The 12318-nt window shown below is 38.5% G+C and overlaps 1 protein-coding gene across 12 annotated transcripts in view; it reads left to right on the top strand.

The window, feature by feature from the left end:
* The window catches only part of MECOM (MDS1 and EVI1 complex locus), a 582930-nt gene that overhangs the window by 538826 nt on the left and 31786 nt on the right, over nucleotides 1-12318 (top strand). For 9 of the 12 annotated variants that reach the window (XM_021071138.1, XM_021071143.1, XM_021071145.1 and 6 more), the window contains 3 exons: nucleotides 4089-4236; nucleotides 5517-5673; nucleotides 10021-11377. In XM_021071138.1, the coding sequence (XP_020926797.1) occupies nucleotides 4089-4236; nucleotides 5517-5673; nucleotides 10021-11377 (1662 nt within the window). The remainder of the gene's footprint in view (nucleotides 1-4088; nucleotides 4237-5516; nucleotides 5674-10020; nucleotides 11378-12318) is intronic. The other 3 variants (XM_021071139.1, XM_021071141.1, XM_021071144.1) reach the window with 1 other exon arrangement.

The following is a 12318-nucleotide window of genomic DNA, read 5'->3' as shown; positions in this document are numbered from 1 at the left end:
TAGAGAATAAATCTGTTAGGTAATACATGGATTTGTAATAAAAAAAAAAGTCACAGCCTGTCTCCTAAATGTATTATGTCCAAATTAAAAACTAAAATGAGGTTAATAAGTATCAGTAGGTAAGAAATGTATTGATACTGTGAAGCAGTATCTCTAATGCCAGAGAGTAAATATATTTCCTTCTATTTTGTTATCAAAAATAATGGACAGTATTATAAAACAAAAATTGACAGACTGAAAACTAAAATACTTCTTAGGCAGAGAAAGCTTCTTATTCTGACTCCGTGTAAGAGTAAGCCTTGAGTCAACGCTACTTAATGCCAAAACCAACTGTCAGTTTAGTTCCTTCAGTCAAACATTCAGTAGAAAACAGTAAGGAAACCTAATTATCCAGCATTGGATGAACCCTCAAAACTCACTTTTCAGTAGCTTAGCCAGCTGTATATATCACGTCCATTATGCAGCTTGCTGTCGATCATCCAAGTGGTATTTTGGGTTCTATAATTTAGCCAGTGTAGAACATACATGCCCTGAATATTTCCCACTTTATGGAATCAGATATTGTTGCTTTATATGTTAAACAAATGAGAAATCCTTTTTCAACATGGTACATGATTATGTTTTGTTATGATTTGGTTTTGAATCTTTTGCATAAAATATTGAGAAACAAATAACAAAAAAGGGGGAAGAAATACAGGTTGATATGTAAAAGATGGAAAGAACCCAGAAGGCTAAATAAAACTATACGTTGGGATAAAATTCTACAAAAAGTGAAATTTCGCTAATGACCAAATGGGTACTTCTACTTATGAAAGCAAGGTACTTTTGCTTTTGTGAGAACTGCTTGCCTTTTTACTTTCTGTCACTGATTAGCTGATAGCTGATCATTCTACAGAGGATTATGGGTTTTATGGTAGATTAGAAAAAGCAAAGAAAAGAAAATTTCCCTTGTTTTGCTGTCTTTTTCCCCCTTTTGTGCTATGTATTATACCCTTAAAGTAATATCATGTGGTTGGAGTTTGGAGACAAAAATAAAACTCAGTGCAGAGGACAGTCTTTTTCCACTAGGTTTCAGAGTTTATGATTTGAGATACATATTGGAATAAAATATATGCCATAAAATGCCATGCCTTGATGGTTTGCTAAAGACAATAGTTAGAATGGCAGTCTGTACAATGATTTTGGAAGATGTCCCTGACTCAGCTCAGTGTTAACTGCTGTTGTTGATATCTTTCTCTTAACTCTCTTATTAACATTTCAACTTGTGTAACAAACAGAGGATTACATATTGTAGATAAAGATAGGGCCGTTCTTGTGACTTCACACACCTGTACTCTCCTGGTACCTTTTGTTCGCAGAGATATCGCCATTGGTGCTCAAATAGAATAACCTTACCAAGTCGACTGACTCATAGGGCAGGAAAATTAAGTTCATGTGCCAGTATGAATAGAATTGGAAGGAGGAAGCTGAGGAGGAGAAAAATATAGAAAGGTATTTCCGATTTATCAAGATATGAGAAAGGGCATTTCATTTTTTCATACACACTCCCACACACACAGTGTTTGCAATCACTGGATAATACATTCTAGGCGCACAGAGGTCTTAATTGATTCTCAAATGTATAGTGTTAGCTCACAGAAAAGTAAAACATGGAAAAGAAAGAATGCTCACAGGTTTTTTAAATACCTTTTTATTATAGAAGATCTCAAATACATACAAAACTAGGGAAGATAGTGTAATAATCCCCATATAATCAGGTTGTTCAATAATTATCACATAAGGCCAATCTTGTCTCAGCTATACTCATTTTGAATTATTTGAAACAAATCCTGGACCTTTTGCCGTTTTACTCATAAATAGCTGAGGATGTGTCTTGTAGAAAGTAAGGACTATAAAAATAAATTCACTTTAAAAACAATGGTTCCTTAATGCTATTAAACATTCAGTCAGTGTTCAAATTCCCCTAGTTATTTCATTATTTTTAGAGGTTTTTTTTTTTTTTTTGGTTCTAATTAATATCAAAATAAAGTCTACCTTTGCAGTTGATTGGTCTGCCTCTTCTATTTCTCAAGCTACAGGTTTTCCCAAGTCAAAATCAGTAAGTATTATAGTCTTGCATTAGAGTTTATATATAGAAGAAATGGAGTGTTTTTTACTATAGCATTTCCTCTGGTGTGTATTTTACTGATTACATCCCCTTGATATTGTTTAACATCTTTCTCTATCCCCTCTATTTCCTGTATACTCATAGTCACATCCCAAGCCTTGATCAGACTTAGGCTTAGTATATTAGGAAGAATACCTCATTGATGACATCATTTATTTTCTTCAGGGGGCACAAAATGGATTGCCTAGTTTCATTAATTCTTTAGGGGCTGCAAAAAGAATGTGTTCTACTTCCCTCATTCTTTCATTATTTATTATCTGGATTAATTCTATGTAGAGAAACTTCCCCTCATTGTTTATTTGCTCACCCTGAAGTACAGTTCGTCTAGGAAAGGCAGGATATGAGCACGAGTTTTTTCCTTTATTTACTAATTTTCAGAATAATGATTTGGCTTCTCAGCTTCTTCCAGGGGTAACTGGTGAGGTTGCATTTGTGTGTTTTTGACTATCATTACTGTTAAAAGATAAGTTTATTATTTTTATTAATCCTTAAATTTCCCCATGTTTTGTCAGTGGATGTCTCCCTCAGGCTGGCACCCTAATTATTTGACATGATCTATGACTTTCTTGTTTTTGGCCTTCATAAGATGTTCTAGGCCCATCTTGGGTATTTCATGCCTCAAGTTTGAAATCAGCTCTTTCTCTAAGGGCTTTGGTTACTTCATTTGGGAGTAGTATCCTAGCATGTTATATGTGTATATTCAATTATCAAAAATGTTGCAAATGTCTTCTGACTATCACATTAGTCCATTATCTATAATATTTGCTTTTTATTATATTCATGCAGATTCCATATTCAAATCTTAGAGGGGGGAAACATTTTGAAAAGGTCAAAAATTCTAAGCTTTAAAACAGGGGGAAAAGAAAATAGTGAGTTCACGTCATGACTCAATGGGTTAAGAACCCAACTAATATCCCTGAGGATGTGAGTTCAGTCCCTGGCCTTGCTCTGTGGGTCAAGGATCCAGCATTGCTGAAAGCTGCAGCATAGGTCACAGATGCAGCTCAGATCTGGCATTGTGATGGCCATAGCATAGTCTGGCAGCTGCAGCTTGGATTTGACCCCTAGCCTGAGAATTTCCATATGCTGCAGGTGTGGCCCTAAAAAGAAAAAAAAAAAGAAAAGAAAAGAAAGAAAGAAAAAACATAGAAAACTATGTGTGTGTGTGAGAAACTTCTAACCATGTTTTTCTTTTGAGGGGCTTTTTAGTACATTCACTAAGAATATCATATGTTTTCTTTCCTCCCTAATTCATATGTTGTATATATATTAAAAACCTTAGGTTATTATATATATATTTCTAGATAATTGTTCTATTTATGTCTACTTCTATATCTACATATGTATATATTCATTCCTTGGTCCATCTGTCCAACCATCTGTTATATTGGTTACACTGGGAAGTTGCCTGTTGAAAGTGAGCTCACAGCTCACTTTCCCATATGGTGAGATGGGTAGGAATAAAAGTACTTTTTTGAATGTAGGGGTTTTATCCATTAGGTAGACTACCTTCCTGCATGTCCTTAAGCGCTTTCCTAATGTTTTATGTTTGAGTGTTTGTGTTTGAATTAAGTGAATTACAGCAATACGTGTTGCAGTTAGAATTGTGTAGTGAATCCAGAACTGGACAAACAGCTAGTTGTTTATCATGCCTCTACACTGGCAACTAATCTCTGCTAACTGAATCATATTTATTTCCTAACCACAGGGGTACGTCTCTGGATTGCTGAGAGACACAGCCTTGGGAACATAAAATGTACTTATGTCTGTTGCAAGCCTGTTTCCTCTCTTTCCTCCCCGCCTTGACTCCTTTCCCTTCTTCTTTCTTTAATTGCCAGTTGGATTAGTAATAAAATGACGTTCTGTTTATGAATGTGTTCTCAGTCACCATGTCCTATTAAATCAATTGTTCTCTTAACAGCCTGGAGAAACACATGTTGTCACATACTGAAGAGAGGGAATACAAGTGTGATCAGTGTCCCAAGGCGTTTAACTGGAAGTCCAATTTAATTCGCCACCAGATGTCACATGACAGTGGAAAGCACTATGAATGCGAAAACTGTGCCAAGGTACAGTGAATTTGTAGACTACTTGGCCTCTCCTTGTCATCCTGCTCTCTCTTAATCCATCATTTGCTACGATATATAAAAACAAGCCTTGAGAAGGGAAACTATAAATATCTTGAGAAAAGTAGACTGAGTGTTGTATGCTAAAAGGCATTAGTACAGTGTATAAAAACACTTAGTGGGTATCCTTTTATTTTTGTAAGGGAGGAAGTAAGGCTTAATGGTGAGTTCCAGAACTAGGTGTCAGACATCCTTGGTAAATTCCTGGTTCCGCTACTGGCTTTCCAGCGTGGGGTTGTTTTATAGCCTTATGGAGAATGAAAATTTTATCCAATGCACATTACTGATTTCTTTTAATAGCAGTTTGTGAGGAAGTCACATAAAGTTTCTGAATGCCTATTCAGAAAGAATGGAAGACTCTTACATTTGCAGAGTTTTTTCCACCGAAGTCCCCACTGTAAATTATGACTTGGTTCTAATTAAAAGTGTAGTGCCTTAGTGGCCAGGGCTGAACAATGTTAAGAGTGAAAGGAAAGCACTCCACCTTGACCGTTTCTCTGAACTACGGGAACAGCAATTCACATCATTGAATTTTCATGTTTCTCAACTAACTAAAAGATGTCCTGGTGTTATGAAAATTGATTTCTAAACATTTTTATCGCATTTGAATATCTTTTTTTCCTGCCAGTAGAAATGGTGACACTTGACATTATATCTAGGGACGTTTTGCACCCTGTGTGGGTGGCTTTTTCCTTTTTCTTTTTTGTTTGTTTGGTTTTTTTAGTGCAATGTCCAAAGGAATGATTTTAGCTTAATGGTAACTTAATGAAACACAGTGTTAGAATTTAACCCCTAGGGGAACTCCTTGACTAGGTTTGCGACGCTTTGCTCAAAATCCTCCTAGTTTTATACCTAGAGGGTCTTTGTTTAAAGGATGAAAATACCACATCATTTTTAAGAATGTCATAGCTGGCATTTTTAAATTCGATTCCATTTACTCTAAATATTATCAAAAAGCCCTTGAATGCACTATAATAATGCCATTAATTATTTTGTTCAACTGATACCAAGGAATCCTTTGTGCTAAGGATACAGAGCTAAATAATTTACAGCCCTGACCCTAGAGAGGCTCACACCTGGAAATAGGCATTTTGTTTGGTCTTTGGCGAAAACCAACATACAAGAACAAAACAAATGCACAAAATTCCTTTTTGAGTCATTCCCGGTCTTCTTTCTTGCATCCTTGAGTTAAGTTTCTTGATTAATCAGTACTCATTTCCTAGCAGGTTTTCACGGACCCTAGCAACCTTCAGCGGCACATCCGCTCTCAGCATGTTGGCGCCCGGGCCCACGCGTGCCCGGAGTGTGGCAAAACATTTGCCACTTCGTCGGGCCTCAAACAACACAAGCACATCCACAGCAGTGTGAAGCCCTTTATCTGTAAGTTTTTAAACACTCCAGCCCTCCTTCCTGCATCTGTCTCTCATCCAAAAGGCACTGTGATCAGGAGAGTGGCCACGCATGGCCGTGAGGGGGACCTCCGCATTAGCGGTTTATGATCTCATCCAGTTGGGCTATTTTCTGTTACAAGAAAATCTTTTATAACTAGATCTGTGGAATTTTGTCTGTGATCCCTGGGGTGTTTTCTTTTAGATGAAATCAATAACAGGTAGAGAAAAGAGACGTCGTTAAATAATGTAAAGGAAGCGTCCCCAGGATGTGGGATTTAATAGAGACGACCAGATTTGTCTCACACTAAAAATGTGCGTGGCTTTGTAAAACAGCAAATAGCCAACACCACTAAACAAGATGAAGGGATTAAAAACCTCTTCTGGATCAGAAAGAGCTAGAAGAACCCCACCTGGCAAGTAGGCTTAGGAATCTGTGTGGATGTGTATGACCGTATGTGTGTGGAGGGTGGGAGGATGAAATACCCTTTAATCTGCCCTGTGCTGCTGAACACAAGTTGTGGAGGGGTAGTTCTCAGTTACTTAAAAAGCAGAACATTTTCACTTTGATGCAGGACAGGCTGCTTCTGTGAGCCACTGCACTAAAGCCAGAGTACAGGCAGTGGGCTTCCAGGGGACATCCACGCTGGCCATGTACTTAGAACTTTCCTGTACGGAGCCCTTTTGTAGCACACTTCGAGTAAAGTACAGCTCAGCCCTCCTTTGCTTCTTCTCCAGCCCACCCACCCCTGTTCTCTGTATGGTCCTGAAATATTTCACATGGAAAATCAGTTGTTCTCAGTCCACTGGGCAGAGGCTCTGGACTTTTGATCCACTACTTAGCCGGGCATAGAAACACAGTGACTCACTGAGTTGTGTTACAAACTTGAAGACAGATTTTGGATCCCGATAAGCATAGAACTGGATGAGGCATACAAAGTAGTTGGCCAGTCCTCCAACTTGGGAACCCTGGCAAAACAGTTTTTAAGACAAAGACTTGATGGTTTGTAGCAGGTAGAGGAGGCACTATGACAGGACCTGGTGGAAAAAACCTAAACTTCAGTGCCAACATGGAGATGCTGGAGACTAACTCTCCTCCTTTTTGCCTTGACACAGCTCTCTTTTGTGCTTCCAAGCACCAGGAGGGCTTTTCCTTCCTTTCCAGCTCACCTTCGTCCCATTTTGCTCATATGTTCTTCTGTTCCCTGGGTAGAGTGAAGAGGACTAACAGAGAAATAAAAGTGTGCTCCAGTCTCCCTTGCAGAAGCTCTGTTGAAAGTCGTGGGAAATAAAGTATACAATGGAAATTTTAGACCTCTTGTCTCAAAAAGACATTCCTGACATTACATTCACAGTGCCCTAAAAATGCACTTGCAAGTGCTACAGGCATACGTAATTCATTTATTTCTGAAAAACTTTTGATAAATATATTAGGTTTTGATGGAAAATAGAGAGGGATAGACCACAATGAATCCCGATCACCTATTGAATGCCTTCTTTATTATTTAAAATAAAAGTCAGAAAATATAGATTCCAATCATCTACAATTCTGGAATCTGGAATTTTAATTGTGTTGAGATCAAGTGTTTCACTTTCAAGCACTATAGGGTGTTCCTTTCCAATCAGATTGGGCAGACTCTTTCCCATGAATGTATTTTCAGTAATTATTGGTAAATTTAAATAGCAGATGGCATTCTTCAAATATAAAATCTGACAGAGGACCATGGGGTAATTATGAATAATAGCCGTGTAATTTCAGAACAAAAGAGAAGTTGGTGTGGAGACTTTGGAGTGGAGGAGGTTCACCTAGAGTTGATATCTGTTTCTCACCAGAAGGCCACACACCACGATTTACCCCCACTGGTGTGTTTATGGCAACTGTCTCTTATTACAGTGTACCGCCAAGCTTGAGCCCAGAGTCACCAGTGCTAAGGTAATTACTCACTGCCTTTACAGAAACCTCCAGCCTTCCCAAATAGAAACCACATGCTCTAATAGGCCGAATATATTCAAAATACCTCTTAATTTGTTTAATAAGTAGAAAAATGCAATGTTAACTGCTGGCTAATTCCTTATTACTGAGAAAATTACAGTAGAGTATAGACTTCAACATCAATTGATCCACTTACCTGGAGGCCTGGTGGTTTGTGGTGGGCCAGGCCAGGCCTTCAAGTGAGAAAAACAAAGCCTTTGCCCTAAGGAGACATCCTAGATTCTATGTTCCTGAGACCTGACACAAGCACTGTTCATAACAGAACATACAATCAGCAAAGTCAGATGCACCTTCGGTTACTCCAAGATAGAGGAACTCTCGATTTTCTTAAATCTATCCAGCTGTAAGAGAAGCTATAAGGCAGAAGTTTAGAGAGCAACATTTCTTTGCCAAAAAAATTGCAAACCTTCCAAAAACTTACACTTTGAATGCCCATCAAGGTATTTTCTCAACGCCTTCTAATGCCCAGAGGAGAGGTGTCATTTCCTTAATGAGCACACATTTATAATTCCATCTACATTTTATTTACTATTTCTTATTATTGCTCATAGCTGAATTAGTATAACTAGTGTTAAGTCTCAGGTTTCTACCCTCTACTTCATATGGTTTTAATTAGTGTTTCAAAGAATTTAGTGTATATATTTATTGTATATGGTTAACTGGTATATACTTTTAGAGCATACTCTGGTCAGTATATTCCAATAGAATAATTTGAAATCACTCACATTTCTTCCCGTTAAAACACGTGTTACAGTCTCTACAATGTCATGAATCATTCCCCAGCTGAAAGCGCCTTTAATATTATTAAGCATGTTGATATGTGTAGCAATGCATTTTAATTGTTAGTAGTAAAAGAAATAGATATGGAATCATTTGCTACTTCCTGTTTGGTGGTATGTGGGGAAATCCAGGTTCTGGATGAGTTTTGCATGACTGAAGGTCTATGAAATCTTCTTTGAATGTTTTTTTATTTTTAAATTGTCATCGTTTTGACTTAGAAGCTTAAAGGCAGTCATCACATGAAAGAAATAAATGTTGCGTTTTGTCTTCAATTTCATTTCTTACAAAACTTTGTTTTAACAATTACCAACAAGGCATATCATGTTTCTGCATGTGTGAAACGTGCACAGAAGCATTAAAGTACGTTCACACAGAAAGTGGATTCATCTTTACTAAGGTAACACAAAAGACATGATGCTTAGGAAATGGATACTGTTATCCTGAAGGACTGTGAAATGAGTGGGATTCTTACCTAGCAAAGGAGTTCATAAGGTTTATGGGGCTGGGTCTTAAAATGTACTTAGATCTGTTCGCACATATGTGAGGAAGAAACTGTTCTACTTTTGGGGGCAGATTCTAGGGGAAGAGGGTTATTTCCCAGCCACACCCACTGTTGTGCTTTTACTGAGCTAGTGCATTCAGAGCACTTTCCCCTGCTTACCGCAGCTGGCTGTACCACAGAGAAGTCAAGCCCCCAGATAACCAGTGAAGATATGACAGCGAGTGGACATGTTTCCCAAGGACGGGGGTTTCATAAGTGCAGGAAGGTTAGCACAACCACTGGTGTGAGGGGAAGTCAGAGGACGTGCTCATAGTTCATGGGAACCAGCAATGCAGGATGGGCTACATTCAACTCAGTTTCCTTTGCCGGCTTAAAATAGAGCCATTGTAAATTATGTCAGTCTTTCTCAAATCTTGAAAATGATTGTTAAAAATGTCTCAGAATACACAATGTGCATTGTTATGTGGCTTTGATGTGTGAATGATGAGAGCATATGATATAATACAAATTAAATAATGGTAGAGCAGTCACAAGTTTTTTTTTTTTTTTCCCCCCCACAAGGGGAGAGGGAATAAAAGTGAAGTTTCTGGTCAAGGGAAAGGCTATTTCATTTTGTTTTGGTGCTACAATACAGAATTCTTTAAACGGTCTAAAACTATAAAAGGGTTCCTGTTCTGTTTCATGTTTAGTGTATCTTATGAATTTAATTTTAAAGATTGTGTTAGTGTAGAAATTGGGTGGGAGATCGACGCGTGCTGGAATTTGACTTTGGAAATAAATATTTAAATACGCAAAATATGTGCAAAATATTATGCAGTGGGGGTGACAGAATATTTATATATATATGAAATATTTGTGCTGTCTCAAGACATTTGTCAGGTTGGATGCCTTGCTTTGGAATCTAGTGAAATGGGGTTTTCTGTGTTGGGAGCACCCAGATTGGTGCCTCCAACGTCTTTTCCTGGCTTCCTAATTGAAATTTTGGGTAAACCAATTGTGATACTTGCTAAATTCAGAAGCAATTGCCATAAAGCCTGAGATTCTTTTTTGTTGTTTGCACACAGGTGAGGTCTGCCATAAATCCTATACTCAGTTTTCAAACCTTTGTCGTCATAAGCGCATGCATGCTGATTGCAGAACCCAAATCAAGTGCAAAGACTGTGGACAAATGTTCAGCACTACGTCTTCCTTAAATAAACACAGGAGGTTTTGTGAGGGCAAGAACCATTTTGCGGCAGGTGGATTTTTTGGCCAAGGCATTTCACTTCCTGGAACCCCAGCTATGGATAAAACGTCCATGGTTAATATGAGTCATGCCAACCCGGGCCTTGCTGACTATTTTGGCGCCAATAGGCATCCTGCTGGTCTTACCTTTCCAACAGCTCCTGGATTTTCTTTTAGCTTCCCTGGTCTGTTTCCTTCCGGCTTGTACCACAGGCCTCCTTTGATACCTGCTAGTTCTCCTGTTAAAGGACTATCAAGTACTGAACAGACAAACAAAAGTCAAAGTCCCCTCATGACACATCCTCAGATACTGCCAGCTACACAGGATATTTTGAAGGCACTATCTAAACACCCACCTGTAGGGGACAATAAGCCAGTGGAGCTCCAGCCCGAGAGGTCCTCTGAAGAGAGGCCCCTTGAGAAAATCAGTGACCAGTCAGAGAGTAGTGACCTTGATGATGTCAGTACGCCAAGTGGCAGTGACCTGGAAACAACCTCGGGCTCTGATCTGGAAAGTGACATTGAAAGTGATAAAGAGAAATTTAAAGAAAATGGTAAAATGTTCAAAGACAAAGTAAGCCCTCTTCAGAATCTGGCTTCAATACATAATAAGAAAGAATACAGCAATCATTCCATTTTCTCACCATCTTTAGAGGAGCAGACTGCGGTGTCAGGAGCTGTGAATGATTCTATAAAGGCTATTGCTTCTATTGCTGAAAAATACTTTGGTTCAACAGGACTGGTGGGGCTGCAAGACAAAAAAGTTGGAGCTTTACCTTACCCTTCCATGTTTCCCCTCCCATTTTTTCCAGCATTCTCTCAATCAATGTACCCATTTCCTGATAGAGACTTGAGATCGTTACCTTTGAAAATGGAACCCCAATCACCAAGTGAAGTAAAGAAACTGCAGAAGGGAAACTCTGAGTCTCCCTTTGATCTCACCACTAAGCGCAAGGACGAGAAGCCCTTGACCCCCGTACCCTCCAAGCCTCCAGCGACGCCGGCCACAAGCCAAGACCAGCCCCTGGATCTAAGTATGGGCAGTAGGAGTAGAGCCAGTGGGACCAAGCCCACCGAGCCTCGTAAAAACCACGTGTTTGGGGAAAAGAAAGGAGGCAACGTGGAACCAAGGCCAGCGTCTGATGGTTCCTTACAGCATGCTAGACCCACTCCTTTCTTTATGGACCCTATTTACAGGTAAGGGTGGATGGGAGACCACTCCATGTGGACAGACCGACAAAAGGTTGTTTTTACATGCTGCAAAGTTATGGCTTTTAACAAACCGTTTTTATTATTGTTATAAAGCAGAGAGTGAAGTTGTTTGATCTAGTGAATGCATTTTTTATTCAGAAAGTCAACTCATTAGGTTTGGACTTATTTTTGGATGTCTCTGAATTTGGGGTTTTGGAATAGGCCCATGGAGTTCTTTCCCTTGACAATAAATTTATTTTTAAACACATTTTTTAAAGTGGAAAATATGGGAAAGCCGTATTTAAAGCAAGTTGTCAAGTGGCGGCAGAATGAGGCTCCTGAAGGATTAATGCAAATATGTGTGGGTACTTAAATGGGTCAGGAAGGAGATAGGGCATAGAACAGCAAGAGTTTACTCTTTGTTAACCTACCAACACATCCTTAAGAAGTACTGGTGCTATTTTGTTCCCCAGTAAATCTCTGAGGAGCCCCATGTAAATGAAATATTAATCACAAAAAATGCCTTGTACATAACGTGAGTGGTCAGCTTAAAAGATACATCTCTGTTTAATGCCTTCATTATTCAGTTTCGTTTCATGCATCCAAAGTTTCTTTTTTGGGGGGTGGGGAATAATGTGTTTAACAAAAAGTCTCTTTGGCAGTACTCTGTAACACTTGACCATTCAAAATAATTTCATTTTCAAGTACTAGTTTTCTTCAAAATGTATGAATAACAATAATTATGCTTATTAGTACATCTTAAGTATTACCAAGCATTTTCACATTTACTTTCGCATTCAGATCTTGAACATTGTCAAGATTTAATGGAAAAATGTGGATAGTTTTTTATTGGCCTTACTTAAGCTGGCAGTATTTGATATTTTTGCCTGATTCTTTTTTATAAAGAGATAATTTTGTTCAACTCCCTCATTTAACAGTATTTATTG

The sequence above is a fragment of the Sus scrofa genome, chromosome 13 (assembly GCF_000003025.6).
Source record: "Sus scrofa isolate TJ Tabasco breed Duroc chromosome 13, Sscrofa11.1, whole genome shotgun sequence".
In the NCBI taxonomy this organism is placed as follows: domain Eukaryota; kingdom Metazoa; phylum Chordata; class Mammalia; order Artiodactyla; family Suidae; genus Sus; species Sus scrofa.
This window is presented reverse-complemented; position numbering and strand designations above follow the sequence as displayed.